The sequence below is a fragment of the Dermacentor albipictus genome, chromosome 1, assembly GCF_038994185.2.
Source record: "Dermacentor albipictus isolate Rhodes 1998 colony chromosome 1, USDA_Dalb.pri_finalv2, whole genome shotgun sequence".
Classification (NCBI taxonomy): domain Eukaryota; kingdom Metazoa; phylum Arthropoda; class Arachnida; order Ixodida; family Ixodidae; genus Dermacentor; species Dermacentor albipictus.
This window is the reverse complement of record NC_091821.1, coordinates 140,381,323-140,407,123: the sequence shown is the minus strand read 5'-3', so window position 1 is coordinate 140,407,123 and position 25,801 is coordinate 140,381,323. Positions and strand designations below refer to the sequence as shown.

At 46.6% G+C, this 25,801-nt stretch overlaps 1 protein-coding gene and 1 non-coding gene across 2 annotated transcripts in view; one reads left to right on the top strand and one right to left on the bottom strand.

Moving 5' to 3' along the window:
- Nucleotides 1-25,801, bottom strand: part of LOC135900044 (uncharacterized) — a 554,543-nt gene that overhangs the window by 156,931 nt on the left and 371,811 nt on the right. Inside the window, exon 5 of the mRNA XM_065429465.1 lies at nucleotides 19,338-19,465. Coding sequence (XP_065285537.1) covers nucleotides 19,338-19,465 — 128 coding nt within the window. The remainder of the gene's footprint in view (nucleotides 1-19,337; nucleotides 19,466-25,801) is intronic.
- Nucleotides 22,004-22,192, top strand: LOC135900121 (U2 spliceosomal RNA). Its single transcript, XR_010563802.1, has one exon. It is a non-coding gene; the product is annotated as a U2 spliceosomal RNA (small nuclear RNA).

The window sequence follows — 25,801 nt, the reverse complement described above, 5'->3', positions numbered from 1 at the left end:
CCAGAGCGGCGGGCGTCACTTGCTTCCCTGGCGCCTGGGCGCGGCAGCTTCGCCTGTCAGACAGCCGCGGTCGTTCATCCCACCGTGAAACCTCGCCGTGGTACCACGCGTGGGTGAGTCGCCGGCGGAGTGACAACGGACGCTCGAAGTCGACGAACTCTAGTGCGTAGTCACGGACAATTAGAGACGCGCCGCGAAGGCACGTTTAAAGTGTTTCTGGGTGTTATATGCGTTTACCTGTATTGTGTGCTGGTAACTGCCATTCGCACCCTATTATACGCCACATAAACGCAATGTCGGGTCGCCACGTCTCCCTCACTGAGTGTTGAGCCCCTGGGCCCACGAACCGTTGCTATCACAGTACGTACTCCAAGAGAGGAAGACGTGCTTGAAGCCGGAGGGCCTGTAAAACCCGTTTTTTTTTGCGCAAGAAAATCTAGATTTTAATGTGAAAGCATTATATGCCCCATTACGGGAAAATCAGGCGTTGTCGTCGGCGGCGTGACCGAATGATGGTGCCAAAAATGGCCGATGGCAAAGAGTGAAATAACAAAACATTAAAAAAAATCGAACTGATGTCACATTTTTTACGGAGGTTCCTGTAAACAACGTAATTTTATGCCTTTGTAAAGAATGTTAGGTAAATTACGATCTGTATCGGAACAGATCCCGGGCCTCCGGGGTGCGAGACGAGCACGCTTCCCTGACGCTGCGGTGGCTCCACCGTTCCGGTTGACTAAATGTGTGCCTAGTGCGTGCACCATTGCGCGCGTCACGTCGCAGTCACCTGGCTGACTAAACATGCCCCCTAGTGCGTGCGTTGTTGGGCACGTGTCGGCGCAGCCAATGAGTAGGAGGTGGCGCCACGTCATGAGTGTGTAAAATGAAAAGCATTAATGTCCAGTTGAGTGCAGCTGAGCGGTCCTTCAAGTTATGAACTCCTCGCGGGCAAGCGAGCGTATTGAGACGCTTCGCGCGTTTTCATTTTTACAGATGCACTGTTAAAACGCAAGCGAAAGTTGGCGCGGACAAGAAACGCGCGCAAAAAAAAAAAATCACCAATGCAACTGTAATGCTTTGGCATTCCCACACGCAAGCTGTCGAATTTTTTTTTTTTTTGCCTTTTTCTGGCCTTCGCACAGTCCTATTCTCGTGACATCGTTTTCGGGTGCAGTCTTTTTGTGTCACTGCGCGTTACTTCAGGCGTGTTTTCTGCTTATTTCATAAAAGGGAGCCACCTTTTATCTGAGACGGCCTGAAGCATGGTGTGTGACAGCTGTGTGACGCAGCTGTATAATTTATATTGTAAGTGGCGATTACGTTTACGTATCGAAATTAGTATATGAACGATTTACATTTAATCTACTCTTGCTTGCGGTTCACCATATATAACCGCAAGGTTTTTTATCTTGCTGCAACCAGTTATTAATCAAGAGCTTCTTTTAGGGATTTGTGTTCTCGTTATTGTTTCCAACATGAAGTTTAGACAAGAGCATAAAGGAGAATCGCCTGGGTTTGTTTGTATCCGCTTTTTTATGTTAGTTTTATTTTCATGTTTTTTACATGATGTTTTATTGTAGCTATATTTTTACTGTAATGACTTTTCATGTACCCCATAAGCAAACATTTCATTTTAATTCTGGCGTATTATGTGCGAAAGCATATTATTATCAGGCACGCCGTAGTGGGGAACGGATTGATTTCGACCCCCTGGAGTTCTTCAACGCGCATTCAAATCTAAGTGCATGGGTGTTGTTGCATTCCATCCCCATGGAAATGCGGCCGCCGCTGCCGGGAATCGAACCCGCGTCCTAGAGCTTAGCAACGCAACAGCCTAACCGCTAACCGTATTTTCCACCTGATTGCCCTCTACAAAGGGCATGCACCAATAATGATCATCATCAGCAATGTACCTATATCATTCATTACTGGCCGAATAGGCGGAGTCCCACTACCCCGCCCAGAAGAATGCCTGTTTGTATGCTTCTTAGCTCGGAGAAAGTGGCTTACGATTATTTTTTCAAAAATCAACCAAATTTCAATCTTTAGCGAATCAAAAGCTACAAAGATATCAACTTAACGTTTGGGCGTCAGTTAATGGTTTGCAAACATTAGTACATCTGACACAACTGTTTCATAAAGGCATGTTGAAAATTAACTAGTACGGAACGCTTACAAAAGTGACTGGTCCGTATAATATTTATTAGCTTCTTAACTGCTTTAGAAAGTACTGGCAGAATTAATATCGGCCGATAGTATTTTAACACATTTCGATCGTCATTTCAGAGAAGATGAGAATCGGCTTGGCTTTAAAGGTAATAAAATTGTGGTTTGGGGAACTGGCCACAAATAGGGTGCAGCAACGGCATGGCCTAGCGACGACCTTCCACCGAATTCTCGTGACACCCTCCTACAGCAAAGGCAGGAGCGGATACGTTTTGGACATCCTCACTCCGAATTAAACAGCCAACAGGAGAGGGACTGGCGTCGTATTCAGACGAATACATACCCCAACCTGCACCACCTACACAGAATACACCCCACGAGGTTCACTGACGAGTGCCCGTGGTGCACAGACACACCCACACTAAAACACTTCACATGGGAGTGCCCCAGGAGGCCTCCGCACATAGACAGCCCCATATTACACCAACATCCACAAATGAGGAATAGGCAGTGGGAGGCATGGCTTGCGGACGAGGGTCGGGAGAGCCAGTTGGCTCTTCTGGACCAAGTCCAGCGAGCCGCTCGTGCCAGTGGGGCCCTGGAATAGGGGCTCCAACCAACGTGCCTTATTTTATTTACATTGAATCAAGTTTTACTCTCTCTCTCTCTCATAGATGATTCTTCGAGCGTCTCGCGCATTCATTTTCAACAGCGCCAAAAATAAAAAAAGAAGAAAGAAAGAAAACACAGAGAAGGAAGAGTACAGGACCAGCACTGACGGTCGACAACATCTTACTGAAGCCCGCACGAACATATATTTCCGCAACGGGCTGAAAGAGAGAAAGGAAGAAAGGGAAGGCGAGTGATCGTCAATCAACTTCTGCTGCGCATGCGTCAAACGCAAAATTATACGAATGTAAAATACACCATATCTACATAATCGAAACTGACTAACTTCTAAGGAACTTAAGTTCCTTATCGCAAAAAGCTATAGGAGGGGTGCTTACGCAAGTGGCTCCTAACTCGGGAATTGAAAAGGCCTCAAAGATTTCCCTGGCCATTTGATCGCTGTATCTTCTCCGCACAGGTGTGCCTTTTAGACGGTGTGAACAGCCGCACTTTCTTTGCACAATGAACAGCTAGACTACTACCAGCCCTAATCTTGACACAGTACTCATGCCCACGTAAACGTTCGTTAAGGCGGCGTCCCGTTTGCCCTATATAAGTCCAGCCGCAAGAGGCGGGAATGGCATAAACTAAATCAACTCACTCGAATGTGACCCGTACCATACGTGCCTCAGAGCGAACTGCTGCATTCGTGTTTGATCCGCTCGGCTCTTCGGCGGAACTGAGCCTTGGTCCTCACCAACCGACTGTGCGGAACCCATGTGTCGTCTTTCGGGGGCCCAGTGAACAGAGGAGGGGATGAAGGAATGTACACAACTGTCTTATCAGATTTCGCACAGAGTCCCCGTGCTCCGACACTGAAAGCGCCTTTTAATTGATTCATAGCTTTCAACGTCTCACACCAACCATGGAGCTATATGAGACATACCGTTGCGGATGGCACTGGGTCCATTGTGACCGCCTGGGATTAAACTTATATGCACGAGCTTTGTGCATTTGGTCCCCACAAAACTACATCCACAGTGGCCACATTTCGAGCCCACAACCACGCGCTGGTCGCCAGAACGCCATAGCCAGCCAGACACCGCGGCGGGTGCAGCCACAGGGAATAAAACCATAAACTCAGCGATCTGCATTTTAAAAACGCCACCAGTTGACAGCATTAAATTAAGGATGCGTGTTAAGTGATAGATACCTGACATCTTACCTACGAAGTCCACCAAAGACAAACGGTTCGAAAGCTCGGCAGAATTTTTCATGTAATGGATTACTGTTATTCAAATCTAATAATGGGAAAGCGTTATATGCCCCATTACGCAAAAATCTGGCGTTGTCGTCGTCGGCGTGACCGAAAGATGGTACCAAAAATGGCCGACGGCGCGAAGAGTAAAAATAGTTAAAAAAGGCTTGGATTGACGTCAACTTTGTCAGGCAGGCTTCTGTAAACAAAGTAAATTGATAGCTTCAAAAAGAAAATTCGGTAAACTTCGGTCTGGGTGGGAATCGAACACGGGCCTCCGGGGTGAGAGTCGAGCACGCTTCGCCATCAACATCTTCCATCACAACAAAGCCTTGAAAGAAGAAGTTAAACATCTGATCAAAAGTTGACTCCAATCCGGATGACATTCTTCTTTGACCTTTAAGTGCGTAATTATTCGAGCGAAATGCGATATTGAGGAAATTGTTCTTTCTGCATTTCGGTCTTGCATACGTGTTTTCCATAGGCTAAGCAAGCCTATCAGTAAAAACTTATCGTATGGTACGTCATTGCACGAAACAAGAAGATATGGATACTGTGAGAATCGAGATCAAAATACTTTTGCAGATTTCTATGGAGTACATCCTAGAATAAAATGGCCTCTATACAATCAATAAAGCAGTGTTCCATGGTTATGGTTGACTAAAGTTGTGCCCATTGCGCGCGAGATTGTACACGTCACGTTGCTGCTTCCCGCGGATCACTTGCTCTTCGGATTTCATCGGTGCTGTGTCTACTGCGATGCACTGCGAAGCGTTTACCTCAGCGGCAGCTGTGAAACGTGGTCGCCCAGGGAAGCAGGCCTCAGACGATGAATCAAGGGAACACAAAAGAAGACGACGTAGTCACGACAGATCTCCCTACCATTGGCATAAAATAAAATTCATCTTTGTGCAGCAAAATGGACCGATTGTTTACATTCTGTGGCAAACGTATACGCACACACACCTATTCAGAAGAAAGAACTTTAATGCACGTTGATAAAATCACTCTAAAAACATTTCATTTAAGCGATCATGATGCTTTCGCATTCTCACACGTAAGCAATCTTAAGTGTCTCTGCTGAATTTTTATTGGGAAAACTACATCTTGTTCATGTGTTGAAGCTATAAATAAAACATCCGGTTAGCTTATTGAACCTAGTGCATTCTAGACGTCTAAGTGCTGTTGATAACGCATAAGCTGACTAGCCGTAAAACTTCATTAAATATATCTGGAAATTAATATTGCTCAATCTTTTCGTCATTGTGAATGAGAAACACAAAATGTACTTGCTCTCTACTAAGGTCAGACCTTCAATTTCTTGTGAAAAAATGTTTGCGCAACAGGCTTATATTCAAGTTCTTCTAACTCAATGAACACATTAGGACATTTAGTTTTGGAGTAATTCTCACAAAGTGCGTTTTTTTGTTTTCGTATCTCCTCCAATAATCTAAGGCTACGATTACGTTGTCTTGCCTTCATTTCAAAACTGGTATTGGAAATTACTTTCTACGCTCTCTGCGAACTATTGGTAGGTCATGTTTGAATCACGCGTTTTGTGTAATTCATCTCAGCTGAGCTTTGAAAGATCGCGCAAAGTTGTAGTAGCTTTCTTAGGAATCTAACATGGAAAGCATGCGTCTCGTTTTCTTATTGCAGCATTTTTCTATTATCCATTACAGAAATGTCTGGCAGATGACGAATTATATTTGAAGACATGGCGTTCGTTATAAGCATATTGGAGAATGATGGGTTAGAATAAAAATGACTAACGAATATCAATTCTCCATATTCCGTTTGGAGTTCTAAAAAAATCGCATCTTAAGATTCGGCATTCGTTAGTGAGACATGTTTGTTTCGCATTATAATCGAATAGATTATTATTTAGATCGCTTCCAGGAACAATCTTAATGTCATTTTTAGCTGAAAAGAAAACTGTTCAAGAAAGCTGATAAGATATTGGTTATGAGAACCCTTGGTGGCTTATAGACCAACCTGAAAAAATGTGGTCATCATTCCTAGAGTTGAGAAAACCAAGGCAGGAACATCACTAATGTCTGCACAAAGTCAGGACAGAAAATGCAAGGGAAAATCGGGACGATGGGCGGAGCACTGGATAGGTTTATACGGGTTTATCGGTATTAGATGTTTATCGTGTTTTGCGCGCTAAATGGGCGGAACATGGGCTTGTAACTTTATTCCCTACCATTGAGAAAGACGTTAAGAACTTCTCATGCGCCTGATAGCTCAGCCTGTCTTTTCTCACTTAAGAGAATCTTGAAGTTGAAAAATGCGCGCCCCAGTTCTAAAGAGACGAGAGGAAAAATCTCGTATGCTCGTTGTGCGCCCACGCCGTAATCGCCATTCCCTGTTCTTCGAAAATGCACTCGCTCAATGTGAGGGCATATATTACCATAGTAAACGACAAGAGTGGACACTGGAGCTGTTTCGCGGCCGAACTATGGGGATTCGCCGATTCCTCTAGGTGGCAAAACACATCAAGAAAAATGTGGCTGTGGCTGCGGCCGTGGCTAGCGGCTTGACAGGCGGCCAGTCAGATCCCGTCACCCATGCGACCACCTTCGCGCGGCTCGCGATGTCGCCGTTCTTTATTCTATGATGTCATTACTCTGTAAAATGCGCCCGAGGATCGTTGTCGGGTTCTTCTGCCAGCGTCTGACACTACTGCTTCGTCGCCATTCCACGGTAAGGCTGCAGGAAGTACTTGTGCGCTTTGTTAAAGACATTCTCTTCGTATTTCGTTTTGCCACTATTAGCCGCATGAACGAGAGACGAGAGGTGGGGGGCATGGCGTCCACGAAGCCATAAAGCCATAAACAGCTGCTGCCCATTTGTAAAGCTGAATTTCATTTTGCATTCTTCTTTTTTTGTTGTTATCATGCGCACCAATGAGTGGTGATGCCAGCGATAACAACGACGCGGCAGCGTCCGAGCTGCGAGGCACGTTCGATACAATGACGAAGTTTGAAAATAAAACAGTTCTTTGCTGCATCTAGCGCACAACACAGGACAAGGACAGAGTGAAAACCGACTTGTGTTGTGAGCTAGAGCAGAAATGGAAAACCAGCATGCGCAACTTACGTTATTGCAAGTAAAATGGTTCGTTAAGAAATGCGGCCTATGAACACATGCTGTTCAGTGCAGAGGGCTTTGTGTTGATTAATTCAAGAAGGTAATCCGCGGCGGCTTCTGAAAAAGCATGGTGCCCCAGTTTTGCCAAAGAAATATGGATATATCTAAAGCCGTACACGTGCAATATTTGCAGTATAGCAATAACGCGCTCTCGCAACCTCTGTACCAGCATATCTGCACTCGAGCGTTGTTAGCTCTTTGCATTGGGCTGAATATACGCGTTTCCACGTTTTAATTGTGTATGGAGTCCCTACCGTAGAAAGTTTCTTGTTTCTCAGCATTTATTACAGTGCTTCCTTAACAGCCATTCCTTTGGTGACATACATTAATACCAGAAACAGTCGCTGTGTTAGATCAGAAAAATATGCATTACACGAAGGAGCGTAGCATCTCCATTCAAAAGCTTTGAAGGCTCCAGCATCGCTTACCTTGCCTCTGTCATTCTAGGTATTGCACGAATGTCCACTACTCCTTCCTCAAAATACACTCTACAGAAAAAGGACATCATGCATATTCAAAAGCACCGGAAACACCGGCATATTCAAAATATCGGAAGACGATTGCAACGCTTCGAAGAGAACAGGTGAAGACTCCAAAACTGCTGAAGTGCTTAATTGGCTGAGATGCCAGTATCTTGCAGCTGTTTAATGGGAGACTCACTGTATTACGCCTTAAATATGATGATGTTGGTGCGTGCCCAATTTCTTATGTAGTCACTTTATTTTGGCACTCAAGCATTCACATAATTTTGCCACCTTAAACCACCCTCCTTCGTAGAAGTACAAAAAAAAGCGTCATATTTATTCCTTCTACGACAATACCATTCTGAGTAAATATTTGCTGGCCTATCTGTGCAGCTTTTTTTTTTTTCGTTATCTGTATACTTACAAAACGTCTTGTGTGAGCTGTTATGCTTCTGTGAAGTTTATTTTATTCACACCATTAATTTCCGACTATTCTCCATTATATAGGTATAACACGACCACTTTCGATCACGATCAAGTCCGATTCGGATCGAAATTCTCGACTACAATTGGCTCACTCGCGCAGCTTGCGCATAGGAATCATTCGCGACCGAGAAATTCAATCCGGATCGGACTTGATCGCGATTAAAGGTGCGCCGTGTGACACCCGTGTCACTTGCACTTCGCACTTTCTTCCTGTTTTCATGTATCTGCCACTTACAACCTTGCTGTAATAAATTCTTGTCTGCTATTTTAGTGTTCTCGGCTGCCCAGCAAGCTCACTGATATTGAATGAACATGACACATTTATTTACGATACTCCTTCTGGTGTGAATTATTAGAAGTACAATATTACAAACGATAAAGTTCTACTTCCTCATCAACAGTTGGCATCATTGTTGCGCTAATTAACAACTTGAAACATAACGAATGTAAATTTAAATAAAACTAACATTAAGTGAAACAATAGCTTTGTGCACTCGTCGTCACAACATATAAACAGCGGCGCAGGCGCTTGCATGAAATCACTTGATGCATGCAACGTTACTGGTCCCACGCAAAAATCTGAAGAAACGAAAATGAAATTGTGGCGTCTGAGATTCGGCGGCGTGCCGCGGTCGTCTTGGAGGCTGGAGAGTTTCGCCGATTACGCTAGGAGCGCCGAGAGCCAAAGTGGGCCGCAAGAGCCTACGGGATTGTCCACTCTTTACGCTTGCTATATTACTCTACGGTGAGGGTGTGTTTAGCGAGTGAATTTGATAGTTCTTTAGCAGAACTGTCCAACGTTTCTGCTTCAGAATTCAAGATTTCAAGCTGCGTCTCTAAGCCAAGTCCTGATGTTTCCAACCTGGCGATTGTACTTGGTAGACATTCATACTTCTCAATGCTCTACTGCTCACTGGCATGAACGTCACTGGTTACACTTTCTTGCAACGACTTGCCAGTACTTGTCAACTTCATTCTTTTTCATAAAGTATGCCACCTTGCCATAATTTTGTGCAAAATTACGGCATATGCGGTGGTGTTGCTAGGGTGTCAATCCGAAACTTTTTCGGCTTCAGTACGGGTTCATGCTTTTCGGTTGGTTTCATGTTCAGCTCTGTTGAATAAATATAGCGTTTAGAACCGATTAGGAGCTTTGTGAACCAGTTCATTCGGCTTCAAATGGATTCGAAGAAGATAATGCAACAGCGTGCCTCCGGGTTCGGCAAAAACGCCCCCCGTATCCATCACGCGCGATGCGCTGATGAGGTATGTGGACCACCCGCGTGGGGGCGCGACGCGCGCTGACAGGCGCAGCGCGTGAGATATACCTAGGCCCAAACAATGAAACGTTCCTTTCCTTCGAGCGCTTCCTAACCTTACGTGAGGCCTCCTTACAGCGAAGGACCGATGGAGGAAGCAAGCGTACTCTGAGAGCTCCCTTCACCCGTCCTCACCTAAGGAGCAGTTGCCGCGTGCCTGGGTTCGAGATTATCTCTTCAAATCTTTCCGCGAACACCATTATTCTATTAAAAAATGTTGTATCGTCGCACAATCTTTAAATTGAATAGCTAATATAGAGAAGCGTGGACGCTTTCTTCTAGTTTCGTTTACTAAAGTTAAAAAAAAGTTGCGCATTACAGTGCAAAACTTGATGTGCTCCAGCAACGCTGGCACGCCGGCGTCTTGCAACGCCTAGCAACGCCTAGCAATGCTTGCATGCCGCACGCGTGACTGAAACGAACATGCCTGGCAAGGCGTACCGTGCTCGCGCTTCTCCGCAGGTGGGCGACAGTGCGCATGCGCAAGCGAATGCCACGTGGTTAAGCAGTGAGGTGAAGCGCTCGTTCAGGGCCAGGAGCGGCGTAAGGACGCATGAAGGTAGCTTTGGAGCTACCTTATGCTGAGGAAGCACCAAGGAAGCCTTCACCGAGGGCCCCTCAGTAAGGAAGCTTTCAGAGTGGCATAAGGTAGCCTCACCCCAATGAAGGCTTCCTTAGTGAGGTAAGGAAGGTTTCATTGTTTGGCTTCTTATGCTGAGGAAGTACCAAGGAAGCACCAAGGAAGCCTTCACCGAGGGCGCCTCAGTAAGGAACCTTTCAGAGTGACATAAGGTAGCCTCACTGCAATGAAGGCTTCCTTACTGAGGAAAGGAAGATTTCATTGTCTGGCCCCTAGCGCCCAAGTGCGGTCACGAAACGCCGAATCGCGGTCCGAGCGTCTCCCCACCGCGTGGGGCCCACAATTGCGCCATGTGGGACAGTCTGTGAGCGATGGACGTGGCCAGACAGAGAGGAGGCAACGGCCCCTGGGTCCCTGCTCCGCCGGGACCCATTAGACAGCACGACCGCCGGATTAATTCCTGCGGGCATGCCCCGACTCGCTCCACTCCGCCTGTGTCTCCCGCGCTACGAGTGTCTCCGACAGAGCTGTGCGAAAGCTCTGAGGCCGGGAAATGTTTTCGGGCAGTTTGTGCGCTTCGCGGCCTCATGAGCCGGTCAAAGTGCGGCTGTATTACCGTTTGATGACAGAAACGGCAGAAGAGGAGAGGGAACGGGGGGAGGGGGAGGGAGGTGAGTGACTGGGAATGGACACTAGAGCGGAGCTATATGTGCTTATTACTCTTCGTTTTTTTATGGGAAACTGTATATTTAAACGTCTGGATTTTCTGTCCCGACGTACAGAAAATAAGACTTTATCTAATTGTGGAGCTTACCGTCCCTGAACTGGCCAGTGGATTTTGAGGGACTCCGTAGTGTAGGATTCCGGATAAATTTTGACCGTGTGGGGCTCCTTAACGTGCACCTACATCTAAGGACACAAGGGTTTTCAATTTTTTCCTTCCAACGATCAATGCGCGAGCTCGTGCTACGCGGCAGCACGCGAGAACACGATATCACAATATTACGTCGCGCTACTAAAAGCAGCTACGCCACTGCCACCAACTTCTTTTAAATTCAGACCTTCACGCGAAAATTTGCGGTTTTGTGTTTCCTGTAAGACAGTGGGCGAAACTTAAGCATACAGTTGAACGAAAGAGGAAGGACAGGTGGCGTAATACGTACATGATAAGAGCTGCTCTGAAATGAATCACCACGATACATGGTTTGCAAAACAGTCATGAAAGTGGTAAAAGGGGAAAGTGAAGAAAAATAAATTGTGGCATTACACTTTTTTGTTAACGCTTGTTTGTCGCTGTTGAAGTAGGAAATACTAGCCTGCTTACTCAGAGAATGGAAGTGAAGAAGTGTGCAAGCAAGCCAATCGTAGATTTTTAACAGCGACGCTGTTTAAGCTGGTGGTTAGGCCGGTGAACGCGCGCAGCGAAACGTCGCCGAGCGGCATCGCGCGCGACGGCACCGCTTCACCGTGGCTATGGTGGCTAGAAGTTCAAGCCACTATACCGTAGATTTGCCTCAGCGCATGAAGGCCGCGCATGCACAGATGCAGATCTAAGCCGTGACGTCACCACGGGGGGTATAAAAGCAGCTCCCCTCCGCCGCCGCGCCGACATAACAGCCGGGTCTTCGACGAAGCGAGAGAGAGGCAGATGGGGCGACAGAAGAAGAAGAGCGATCCTCCCGAAGGAGAGGAAGCGCGGCGCGAAAGCCGTCGCGCCGCTACTCGAGAACGGATGCCCCGAGTTAGGTCCAATCCGGAATATCGCGCGGGTGAAGCGGCAGCAAAACGTCAGCGACTTGCAGAAGATCGACACAACCCATTGTACATACTTTAAAGGGAAGCTGAAGAGTCTGTCGAATTCAATAAGACGCTCATATACGGATGCGGGAACCTTATAAACCATGTAGGTAAAATTTGGGTTTTTTTTTTTTCAATTAGGAGCGACGTAATCGTCGGTTGAAATTGCGCTGTAGCTCCGCCCCCCGTCGAATGCCGCGCGCTGCTGCTGACGATGCGAGCGGATACCGGAAACCGTGGTGTTGTGACGTCAACTCTAGTGCTTCCTTCCTTCGCAGCGTCCGCGACCGTGCCTGACCGCGCTTGTTTCTGCGTGCGTGCCATCGTAATCTGCTTCGATCGACCCTGCATTCTTTTGTTGGTGCGTCTGCGTGTATATAGAGTGGTAGTCAACGTAAGTGGTAATCAACGTGAGTGGTAGTCAACGTGGTAGTCAACAGATGAAGGTCACTACACGCACTGCATTAACCGGGAAGCTTTTCACGCGTTTAAACCGTCTTTGTAGATTGCCGACAGCTTTGGACATCGCATCCTCGCTTATGTTCCACGAGGAGACATGCAGGAGCACAACACTACAGTTGTTTGACCGGAAACGAGCTCACTAGATCGGTGAAAGATCGGCGAGATCACTAGATCACTTTGCAAAAAACATACTCACCAAAGAGCATTTCCAACACGAGGAGATCCCAAGACTTTGCTTTCGTTCGCGTCGAAAGCACTGCTCGCACCAGCATCGTTTGCTTCTTCGAGAGGCCGGCTCTTCGCAATCGGCTCGTACATGTAGGGAGTAACGCCGAACTCCTCAGAAAAACGCAGTCTCTCTAAATTTTCCATTACCGTCTCAGAAAAACAGCACCAAACTATCTGGCACAGCGCTTCATATGTAGCGGCAGCGGTCGGTTACTAGAGGTGACGTCACGAGGCGCCCGACCAATCACAGGCGGAAACGAGACGCGCGAGCTGGGCGTGTCCGCTGCTGCACTTTTCGTCGAAATAAAATATATTTGCGGTTTCTTTCGCTCAATTTCGATACGATATTCGAATTCGAGGGGGTTGAAAACTATTATGTACAGATGTTCACTCACTTTTTCTGGAAAACCTTTCAGCTTCCCTTTAATGACGGAGTGTTCATTGCTCTTTGGGGGCGAACGACGACACCTCGCAGAAAACTTGGCCGAGTCTCCAAGCATAACCGCGCATAAACTTAGCTGAACTAAGAATAACCGAGGTGGCGCCATCAGCTTCGCTGTTTGCCCAGTCTTCGCGCCACTAGTCCGAAGCTGCCCCAGATTTTTTTTCCTGTAGGAGATGCAGGTAGTAGAGGGGGTGTCAAAATTATGTCAGCAGTGCCGGTTATTAATCTGCCGCAATGGGTCAACTGACAGAAGCGGCGTGGCTAAAAAGATGTTTACTCATCTTGATTACCACCCACCAGGGCTGACAAAATATAGCCTCGCCCGCACAATTTAGATAACGCTAGCGCTTCCTTATTGACAAGAGATAAAAAGAGGAAATAAGAAAAGAAAGGTGACGTAAACGGAAAGGCTTGAGGTTGAGCATAACGCAGCGCCAAGGAGGTTTGCCGGAGCGTTTCCCGACAACGGCGGGTAAAACCCACTCGCGTCAAACGAGGCACGCGGAAAGAAGAAGCAACCGAAACAATGCAGCCGCGGAGTGCGCCAATTTCACTGAGAGGCGCGCGCAGTATGTGCCGCTCGTTCCGCTTACGGTGTTTGCGTGCGCATCCCGGCGCACGGTCACGGCTGAGCGTGTGCTTACTCTGCGCGCATTTTCGTGTCAGAGGTCCGCCGTATGGGAGCGACAAACATGCAAAAGAAATTCGCGGCGAAAAAGGGAGCACTTCTTGTTCTCGAACTCCGTAACGTTCTAATGGAAAACAAGAAAAATCCAGTAGAGGGAACGGGGCATTGTGCACGAGGGCACTTCCTTTTTCTTTCTTCCACCACTCCTGCGTCTTCCTATGCGAGCGTTTGTGTGTGTGCGTGTCCCTTCAAACGCGCAGCGCTTTCTCGCGTGCTGTGGGCACATTTGCAGCACTCGAGTTGGGACGCTGAGGAGAATCCCAACGAATCGGTAGGACACGGCCCATGGGCGACGCCCAACGGCAGTCGCTCTTCGCAGTAGAAAAGAGTCGCCGGGCCCGCCGACCGACATGGCTGCGGGAAGGCAGTCTCCTCGTGTTTCGTGCGCTTCTACTACGTGGTGACGCCCGCAGCAGGCAAATGATTCGGCACAAAGGCAAACAGAGGCTGCCGGCTGCTGCGGCGCCCAGGGGAGCAGCGAGCAGTGGCGCAGATCTCTGCCTATGAGTGATCAACAAACATTGACACTGGAGGGCAACCCGTGAGTCTCCGGGGCTCATGTTTATTCCAGGCACGTCGGCTCACGCAGGCTGAGGCCTCCGGCAAATAAGCGAATGAAAGCGCCAGCGCCGCCGTGTCTGATTGTTTCGCCCCTTTCCTTCGCGACGAGCACCTGCGCGCTCATGTGTTGAGGAACCACTAAAAGATGTGTTGTGCGAAAAAAAGAATATTTAGCTAGAACGAATCAAACCACACTTCTCTCCTTTAGAGCGAAATTCGGAAACAGATAAGTGTCGGCCTATAAAAAAATACCAAGAACACGTAGTATCCGTAGCTCGTAGTGTTTAGTAGACTCTTTAAAAGAATTTTTCCTTTTTTTTCTTCTTCTTGTAACAGCTGTGTCTCATTGTTGTCTGGGGTTCACGTTCTCTTTCCCGTTTAAAATTTTACGGCTTTCTAACAGCTGCGTCCCATTGCAATCTGAGGTTGGTGTTCTTTATGAACACTTTCCTGTTTAACATTTTACCGCTCTTTCCCCAGCTGATTCGCTTCAAAAGCTTTCTAAATGGTAAAGCGCCACAGTAGGTAACTCCAAGCTGAAAATTAACTTGCGATACCCCCTTCATGATGAAAACCTAGCGTCTTTCTCGCAACCGACGTGCAATCGTGGTTCCCTTCTTTGTTTCGAGGTGAAAATTTGGTTTGTGACGGTGCAGCAAAAATATATGTTATGTATGCAGTGAACTCCGAACTAATATTTAAGGGCCGATCTTACAAAGCTTTTCGTTCGGAAGTGATGTTTGCCATTGGCCGGGCGCTTTCGCTAATAATAGAACCAACATCACAAAAAGCTGGCATTTGCTTTTACGAAGAGCCTTTTTAAAATAGCCTGGGTTGCATAAAGTAGGCATCAAGTCGGAATGAAATTACATATAAGCACAGAGGTCCGTTTCTTGCAGACGCTAGAAGAGTGGCTTATGAAATGTGTTTTCCATGAGCCATCGTTTATATAATCTTCAGGTTGGTCCCTTCTCAACTCCACGCCCCTATAATTACACTTTCGCTGACCGTGTTTGTTCTAGGCCAGGTTTAATGTACCTGGCGGGTATCCCGCTACAGGCGCAGAAGTGGAGTACTTCGGACACTGGACATACGGTATACAGGGTGACCCAGCTAACTGCAACCATGTTTTAAAGATATGAAGAAGCAAGCTAGGAGGATGCGACCAATTGTTTGTTGTTGGCTCTTGTATGGAGCAATTCACACTATATCTTTGCAGTTTGCTTAATTGCATAATTAGTAAGAACTAACTAGCAAACTTTGCAAGTTTTAACTCGAGGCCGAATTTCCAATAAGAAAGTCCTAGAAAATTCTAAAGAAAACATGTAACTCAGCAGATTCGAACTTCCTACTTGATACGTAATTATTGTCTCTGCATCCTAAAGAAAGCCTTCGAAAAATGAAAACAAAAAAGGCACCTGACAGGATCGATTGGACCCCGCGATCGCATGGCACTTCAACATGCCGCGTATGAACGAACAGCGCATCTAGCCTTGTGCGCTGAGGGCGATGAAAAAAAAAAATGACCGCAAAGTGTCTTTCAGTTGAGGGAGCTTGTCCACTACTGACGGGACTCAACACTTGTATGCGGAAAGCCAAAGTACTCAGGAAGACAAGACAAACAAGAACCACCATATGTGCGAATCGCAAGAAGCATTTAAGAGTGATTGGGCCTCACCACATCGAGTTTCATGCGAACCAACCTAGCTTTGAGAATCACATCTAAACGAAAAGCTTCTCTTGCTCAGCAGCGTTTCCTCATTGGCTTGCGTTCTAAGGGTCGGTGCTTAGGACGGTGATCATCGTGAGAAGGATATATACAACGTGGCGATGGTCCATTGATGACCGCACTTGCACAAGAGAAGCATTCTGAACAGGAACCAAGCTTCGGGAGCATTCGCAAGACTTGAAAAACGGGCTTGTATGCACGGACTGGGCTGTTCACAAGGAAGGCGTTTTTGTACGATAGGAATGATAACAGTGCCACCAATCGACGCCTTTCGCGTCGAAGCTCGTGTCAAAGCGTTGTGAAGTGATTGTGCTAGTGCATTCTCAGTGCGTCGCATAGTGCTGCAATACAGCCATCATGATGCAGTGGCATGGGGAATCTGAGTTCATGAGCTCATACGAACTCGAAAGCAAGCTTCCGAGTAGGATCACCGGATATATTCAAAACATTACGGACATCTAATTTTACGTTTGCGCTAAGTTGAATACTTCAGAAGAAATTCAGTATTATAACGACCGCTTAACTTGCGAGGCGAGTGGGAACAAAGAAGTATAGGTTAAATGGAGCGTTTCGTTCAGCTACGCAGATGTGCTGCTTCCTATTTCAGGAAATACGAGATCGGAGTTGGGGGTGGAGCATGGCTGCATTCGAGAGAAATTTCGCACGCCTTCGCCGAACCCTGTCTGACGCGACGGTACGCGAGAAGTACGACAGCGGGAGGCGGGCCATGCAAGGGTGGTGCTGCGGCTTCCCGCGGCTTCTTGTTGCTAGCATTCCAGTCGCACAAACACGGCAGAAATTTAATCTCGCTGGGCACCCTAATGTTGTGTCTCACTTTTTTTTCCCGAAATATCAATTCGCCTTGCTGCTTTTTCGCGTGCCCAAGCTTTTTTCGCATCGTCGCCAGCCACGTTTATTTTTGTGTGTGTCAGTGCTCCACCGCTGAAAACTTTATTCGCAACACGTTTTTTGACAACTTCCGGTGATTTCTGTATCCCTCTCGTTGGGCACGTTATTGAACATGGCCTAAGAATTTCAGAATTCTCTTGCACGCTGTAAAGGAGCACTGAAGCAGAGATCGCCAGACTAGGTTATATATATATATATATATATATATATATATATATATATATATATATACATTCACTTCAAAGAAATAACAGCACATAACCCTTTGGAAGACGATGGTGAGTAATCATCACTCCTATAAGCTTTACACGATATATTGTTATCGTCCGAGGACGAAGAAGAAGAAAACAGAGGGTCCTGCGCTGGAGAAACACTCATGTTGTTTGTCTGTGCATGTTTCTCTATGAAACAATTGAAAAAAATAAGGCGATCTAAGGGGACCGATCTTTTGTGAAGCACAGACTTTTGTGAAGTAACAGACAAGGAACACAAATAAAGCACAAATAATGTAAGTTTTATGTTGAATTGAAATGTAGAAAAAATAACGTACGGGAAGATTAAAGTGGACGAAAAGATAACTTGCCGCAGGAGGGGACCAAACCCACATCACCCGCATTATGCCTGCAGGGCCTTGTAGTTAGAAGAGATAAAGACCAACTGACATAGTGGCCAACGCCTTCATGTATTCATGCTTATGACAACATTTAACCCGGGTTTGGTCTTCTAACGTGGACTTATCATCAATAGAAGAATTATATTACTTTAAAATAATCATTTGCCGTGCTTTAGGTGTCTGTTACATGGCCCCTCGCAAGCTCAAAATAAGTCGGGGCTGCCCCTGTCTTTCTCTTTTGTTTTGTCAAAACGTGCGTTGCTCGGACGCCATCTGCATTAAGCTACAAACCGGACGTTAAACCTCACTGAAAGAATTATCAGCGTACAGTTTTTGGCTATGGCTATGGTATTCCTGTGCAGAACACGACGCCGCCGGTTCTATTTCTCGATGCAGCAGCCGCATTCCGGTAAAGGCGGAACGCAAGAGCTCATCGCGTTTCCTGTTTATGCAGGCGCCAGCTACACCTCGCCAGGTAATGAGTGCTGATCTCGTGCTCGCGATACGTGATGCGGGCGTCAGGGTCTAAGAAGTCCAGACCATTGAAATTCAGTGTCAGAAACAACCACTGCAGTGCCTGCTATCGGCATGCTGGCTGTATGAACAATTAATGACGTAGCGGACAATTTTACTTGCAGAAAATTGTCACTCGTGCGTCGCGCTAGCGGCGACTTGACCACACGAAAAATGTACTCTGAACTCGTGAACAGCAGGGTGGACATGTAATTTGAGAGAGAACAGACAGAAGTGCTGGTATGAGGAAACTGCGCATCTGATTTCCAAAGACGTTGAGCACGAATCTGCCGAACTGAAGTTCAGGGCGCCGAAGTGAAGGCGTGCCGTAACGTGGCGCCGAGTCGGTGACAGAGACGACATAGTGGCCGATGAACAGTCCTTAACTGCGGACGTGTTCCGCGAAGCTAGCTCAAAAGAAGCGAGAGCACCAGAGTCTGAGTGAACAGCGTGAACTGCTTAATGAAAAGCCCCGTCTCCGTCTACTTCCGCGGGGCGCGCGTCTGGGCCGTGCCGAACGGTAGCCGATGAAGGTGGCGCTCTCCAAGGCGTGCTTCTGCACGCGCCCAGCGAGTTTCGGAGGCTGCAGTTCACCTTCGGTAGAACATAGAACCGTATCACCTCCTATGCCACAGGATCCTACATTCTTAGCACGTCAATGAAAAGGAAGCCTCATCTTGGAATTGGAATTACCCTCTTTCTACAACCATTGCTGCATGCACGATTCGCATGACAAGTAAAAGCACTGCCACGGAATCACGGGAGGTAATTCTGAGACCAATTTGGAGAGTGCATTGAAAATGTTGACGTTCCAAATTATTTAAAAGTTACGATTACAGAGAATGCGATCACTTTCTTCCGCAACATCTTCTTGTTGTTTGCTCCACCCTCTGCGTCTGCTAAACATTTCAACAGCTCTCCTTGAAACACTTAACTTTAGCATCCTAAAGCTTTAAATTGGAAAATTCTCAGCATGAGTTAACTCCTTTTCTGAATTTCGCTCAGGTATTTATACAAGTTGAAAATAAGCAGTTTGGGTCTCTAGGTGATCTGTTTTTTCACCTCTCGTATGTTTCCAATTATTAGATGAGCAGCGTTGTGTGAGAATGGTGTATTCATAATGCACGAGCGACAGTAATGCATACGGTCGCACGCCTATGAGACAGAAAACATTGAATTTGCAGATTTAAATACTGGCTGGCATTTTTTTTTTCTTGTTTGCGACTTTGCCACCTTTGTTTAAACATACAAGTAGCTACACAACTGTGACATAAATTAATCAAAAACAGTAGTTTTTTTTAATACTTCCGAGTAATATTATTCAAACAGGACACGTAACAAAGGCAGGAGACCCTACCTGCACGGTGGGCGTTGTGTCTGCCGGTGCCTCGAAGAGGATGGTCAGCTTAGGACACTCCAGGTATTTTTTGTCCAAGTCAGTGCTTTGGATGACGGCGTACTGCGCTCGGAAGAGGACCAAACAGTCTGAAAAAGAAAAGTCAGTACAGGAAAATGTTTAGTGACTGTCTTTTAGTTAAGTGAGCACTAGACAATACGCAGCGTCACTATTGCATACTGATTCCTTTCATGAAGCTTTTTCGTCGTTAACCAGCATCACACAAGTAAATATAGTGTGACAATTTTGAATGACTCTTTTCTCACCCTCCTGTCCTAAATATGTATTCAGAAGCGTGAGGTACGGTAAAGTAGCTTCAACTTTTCCAACGACAAGCTCAGAGAGATTAGTTCTGACGGTGGCGAGAGATAAAGGAGCACTGACGCGACATTTTCTACTTTACATTTCTTGCATTAAGTGAAGGCTCGGGACCGGGAAACCCGAGAATGAGTACCGGCAAGCATATGAGGGGCCGAAATAATTTATCACATAGTTTTGAACCAACCGTTCCGGTATTGTTTACCACAAGGTGTATTTGACGTGACGTCGTGACGCAGACGGTGGTCACGTGGGTGCAGCACATCGTGACGCTTTGGTACTCGCTCCGGATACCTTGGTCGTCTCCTCTGCTGCCACACATTGCGCGGTACTCATTGCAGCGGTTGCCGTATAAGGGAACGAGGGCAGTTTGTTCCGTCAATTAACTTTTGGGGCAACTGGTGCCGTGGCCCACAGGGCACGTAATCACGCGGCACTTCTCGTGTTTCGCGCGTTGCAAGCCGTGGCAAAAAATAGTTACGCAGGACATAGCGCGCTGAAAACGATTAAATAGGGCGTTTTTAGGACACAATAACAGATTTCCTATCAGAAGTAACGCGCAAATTCATAAATATGAACGTGGTAAAATTACTTTCTCTGATTTGCCCGGAATTAGCAGAAAAACTTATCCCAGCGGCGGAAAAGAACTAATGAGCAAACCTAGTAGGTTCCATAACAGTATATCGTACAATTTCATTTTTCAATAAGTTTGCTAACGTTAACTGAGACAGCCCTCATATATTTAGTTTTATTTCTTTCATTTTATGTTCACCTTATTTGCCCTTTTTCAATGACTCGCACATACCCGTGCTTCTGTAATATTCCGCTGATTCCGTCGAGCGGGAGCCGCCATGATTGCAGCTGATGATCCCCCGTCCCGCCCCCACTCGATGGAATAGATGATAAGAAATGAAATGTGTTGTAAAGGATGACTACTTAGATTATGGCACCTGAACTTGGAATCAGAAAAGAAAGAAAAGCTCGGCTTTCTGTTGTGGTTGCACACGTTTAGCTATTTTAAAACAATTGTTTCCTTCGAAACTGTTGCGAAAGCTATTTTAGATGTTCCTATTTTGTTTATTAAAATTAGTAGCGAGTAGTTAGAAATATTACTATCAGCAACTGATTTACATACTGTGGTGTTAACGGTGTTCATAACCTTTCAAATCTTGCAGCAATGTGCCGCGTGCACGTTGAAAAGCGCGCATACAGTCCTTTGGAGCCTGTGAAGCATGCTTCACCTCAGCAAGGCTTTGATAGTGGAAAAACATCGCACATGCGTAACGCTCCAACTGTAGAGCGTGCTTTGCTCAATAAGCGTATTGCCGTGACAAAGACGAACCTAAGTGCACGCCACGTAAGCTTGGTTAAGCGCGGAGCTGCGGTTCATTTATTTCAAATGATTTTTATCCACAGTGCTCTCACGCGAAAATAAATGTACCAGTTATGAATATTTCAAATGAATTTATTTGTGTGATGAAAGAAACATTATTCACATCTGATGGCATGCATGCATCATTTTACCATCGAAATCTGACAAACCCATGACAAACCAAACCAGGTCAAGGTCCTGCAGTGTGTGGCCGCTGAGCCCGCCAAATCGCACTTAATGTACACGGATTCTTGCATCCGGTTCGCGGACTGGCGGTTCATCCATAGGGTTAGGCTCAACCTCGTTCACCTCAATCGAGCCTGTATGTGGATGACGGCCGAACGCGATGAGCGATTCAGGGTGTACAGTTATGCCAAGGAGACACTACCGCGCGTCTTGTGTCACTGCATGGCGAAGAGTGCGCTGTACACGGCACAACACAACTACAGGGTGTCGCGTCTACGTGCGGCGTGCCGGGATCCGTTCACCATTCTCTACGACAACCGGCCAATCGGTGAAACCAACCTTCGCTCTGACATCGTCCTCGCACGTGGCGAGGAGGAAGTCATCTTGGATGTCTGCTGTCCTTTTGACAACGGCCCGCAGGCATTCACCGACGCACGTCACGCTATGATCACTAAAGATGAGCCTCCCCTCTCAATCCGGCCCAGCGGTACCAACGTGTGACGCTGCACGCATTTATCGTCGGTGCCTTGAGTTCTTGGGAGCCCGCCAACGACCGCGTGATGCGGCGGCCCTGCTCATGGTCCTACCTGCGGCATTTCAAGAGGTTGACCGTCAGCGACGCCATTGCCGTGCCACGGCAGATCTACCAGCGCCACGTTGCCCACCGATAGTGCCGCTCTGTTAGCACTTTCTCCGGGTTTCCTCGACTTCTACGTATCTTTTTTTTCATTCCCCTTCTTTTCTTGTCACTCTTGCTGTTCTGTTTGTCCTCAACATTCGAATAAAATCTGTTCTTATCAGCCTAATATCTGATACGGGTTGTATTTGAACCCGATATATTAAACTTATTTTTGCAAGGTGGCGAAGTGCCTGAAGTCTGCTTCACCTCCGCCGCGGGTCGGCCCACTATTGCACTATCTTTGGAATCGGCCCACAGTTTTTGGTCTACGGACATCGATCCACTGGACACTAGCCATATAGAGCTTAGCTGTAAAAAGAAACCAAGGAGCAGGCTGAAACTGCCACCGGAACGGGCACAACGCCTGCCTACTCTTATTCCCGGTATAGCATCCTACAAAGGGCTAGCACATCTTGATGCTTCGAGTATACCGCCTGAAGGGCACGGGGAGCCCGCGTAACTAATATATCGCGTCTGTTGAACCGCTATGTTTGCACACAGCCTGCTCAATCTCACCATGTTGGCTAAGCTATGAAAGTAGCGAGGAGGCGCTCATCATTCCAACACCGGTGCATATTCGTATAGAACGCTGTCGGCATAGCAGTCATTAAACAGAAGGAGGTATTTAGCCGCAGGCGGATTCGCTGCGCTGAGAAAGATTGCTATTTTGGGTGCTCCTGGCTTAGAATTTGTGTTGATGCGGACAGGTCGATAAGTGGATTAAGTGGAGGTTGGCTATGTGTCTTCACGGTGTTCCTTTCCTAAGGCGGTAACCAGTGGTCAAATTAATGTCAATCACAGGTCATGAAGAAAAAGAGAACACGGTGAAAGCAGGAGCAAACGTTTCGACAAGCGGAGTTATTTTTTTTTTTCCAGGCGACATATCCTTATGGTTATCACAGGTTATAGCATTCTTGGCAGCCTCTTCGAAATCTTTTGCGAGGCAAGAAATGGAAGACTGTCTTTGACTCATGCTTGAGATCATGGCTTACCGTTCAGTTGGCCGGGAGTTTTTCATGGATCAATATTACCTAATAAAGCGCAGGGAATAGAGAATGTGTCTTCAGTCTGTTTCCTAAAGTACATAAGCGTTGTTAGTACGTGTTTGGAGAAAGAAGCTCGTTCCCTGCCGCTGAAGTATCGTCTGGCAGTAACGCGCTCTTGACTTGCACGAATGCGAGACGCTCGAAATGTGTACATTTTATGATGGCACAAACAGAAAACTGCATTAGGTGCTCCTACAGTATATACAAAACAAGAAAAAAGAAAAAACACGCACACCAACGTGACGGTTAAGCAAGCTGCCGCTTCTGCATGACATTTGTTTCTTCGTTTTGCTTCCTTGATATTATGTGTAAACACTCTCTCTGTCTGACAAAGGAGGCCGAGTTTTTTTTCTCAGCGTCTCTTATACTTTCTCTCTACGAAAATATGGTTGCGTCACAATGCGGAATCAGAAGTTAGCAGAAATACTAGCACATCAGCAAACAAAATAGACTGGCTTGCCTGTTAGGGTACAGTAGGTGTCAGTAATACGCCTTATATTTCTGACAACTCGTAGATCGTGAGCTCGAGAATTTTTTTCACAGTGAAGCTGTTTACCTCTAGCCCCCGTATGCATTCCCCACGTGCGTTACCAGAGAAGCTACACTAGCGGCTTGCGTCCGTATCGTGGACAGGAATGCTCGCGCAGTTGACCATTTGGGGGAGAGGGGGAAAGTGTGTGGCGATGGCGCCTGTGCACATGGTCTGCGCTTCTGGGGTTACAACGTCACGCGCATCGGAGGTGCCGGTGCTGCAGCAATGTAGACGGGTAGGGGAGAGGAGGAAAGACTCTGGCGACGGCACTGGACGAATGGAGACGGGTAGGGGAGAGGGGGACAGCGTCTGCCGACGGCGCTGCAGCAATGGAAACGGGTAGGAGAGAGGGGGAATTGTGTGGCGACGGCACTGGAGTAATGGAGACGGGTAGGGCAGAGGAGGAGTGAGTGTGGCGACGGCGCTACAGCAATGGAAACGTGTAGGGGAGAGGAGGAAATAGTGTGACGACAGAGCCTGTGCACGTGGCCTGCGCTCCTGCGGTTATAACGCCACGCGTATCGGAGGTGCCGGCGCGGCCGCAGCAGTGGTTGCATGGGAGGTGCGCTGACCGCCGCGGCGCTTGTCTTGGCGTAGTGTGGTTCCGTATGAAAAAAAAAAACAAACGTATAATTTCCTAATGTATGCACCTCATGAATACAGCCCATATATGCAGCCTAAACATTTCCCTGGGAATAAAGTTCAGTAAAGTGGAAAGTTGGGCTAGTTGGTGAGTGATCATCATACCTTGCTGGTGAAGCAGCGCACTGACACGGACACAGTGAAGACAAACAGAAAAAGACGACACTCGCTGCACTCGCAACTATTTTATTTCAGAACACATACTTCATATTTATATACCTGCGCACCCTCAGGCGTCAAAGAAAATCAAGGCAAGATTACAGGCATTTTTTAACGATCATTTTCCCGCGCATACTCGGGCGTCGAAGATATGGCACCTATCTATCATGGTGTGCAATCCTATCGTAAGTTGCAACCCTAACAACCATTTTTATTAAACAGTTTTTTTCTTCTTTTTAGTGTACTTCCAAAAAGGTAACCTCACCATTGCTTAGATGTACAGATGGCTGACTAATACAACCATCTCCCCTCTTGTGAATATGAAAGGCTTCGATTACTTCCCTCGTTAGCTGATCCTTATGGTGTGATAAAACTGTGGTATCATTGTAAAGCGGCCAGCACCCATGTTGTGAGCAGTGCCCCTTAATGTGGGAATGAATGTTTCCCCCCAATGACCTTTTGTGCTCCGAAAGTCTCGTATTTACACACCGACCCGTTTGGCCGATGTATACTTTTCCACATGATATGGGCAAACAGTAGACTACACATGACCTGCACTCAGCAAGTTCTTCTTTATGCTTGACTGTGCACTTACGACCATTTACTTTTACTTTAGTTGAAACTCTACGATCCAGCGCGGCACATATTTTTCCGAGTTTGTTAGGCGCTGAAAAAACTACTCGTAGACCATATCTGCCACCTACGTTTTTTAAGTTATGCGCAATTTTGTGTGCATATGGTAGTGACACAATTTTTTTGCTTTCAATCTCTTGTCTGTTTCGCTCTTTCTGATAGCCATTGCGCACATAACGAATCAACTTATAAGCTGATGTACAGAGTACATGTTTTTCATATCCTGCATTCTTTAGTCTGATAACTTGTTGGCTGAAAGTTTCTTTTATTTTTTCCGGGCAAGACTTAGTTAAGGCCGTCCTCAGGCATGAGAAAGCTGCGCCACTTTTTACAATTTTAAAGTGTCCCGAATTATAGCTAAGCAAGGGTTTTTCTGATCGTGGATTGTAGGACCAGCAAACGTGGTCCTGTGCGTACGTTAACACCGAATCTAAAAACTGTAGCTTGCCATTCTTCGGCAACTCGACAGTGAAAGCCAGTCCTTGGCTGTTGTCCTTGAACACATTTAAGACTTCATTCACTCTTACGTCCAAAACACCATGTTCGACTATAAGCAAAAAATCGTCCACAAAGCGAAACACTTTTACCGCTAGGTCATCAAGGTTTGCATCTATCGCTTTGTCTATGCTACCTAAAAAAAATGTGCTAAGTACCGGAGCTGTTTTTGAGCCTATACATATACCGGACTTTTGTCTGTACATAACAATATTCCACATTACAAAGTTGGACTCAAGGTAAAAGGTTAATAGTTCAAGAAATGTATTAACTGATACGCCACATTTGCTGACAAATTCCATCTCGTCGTTGTCTTCCGTTATACAATGCCTAACACTCGATAATAAGGGACCATGCGGAATA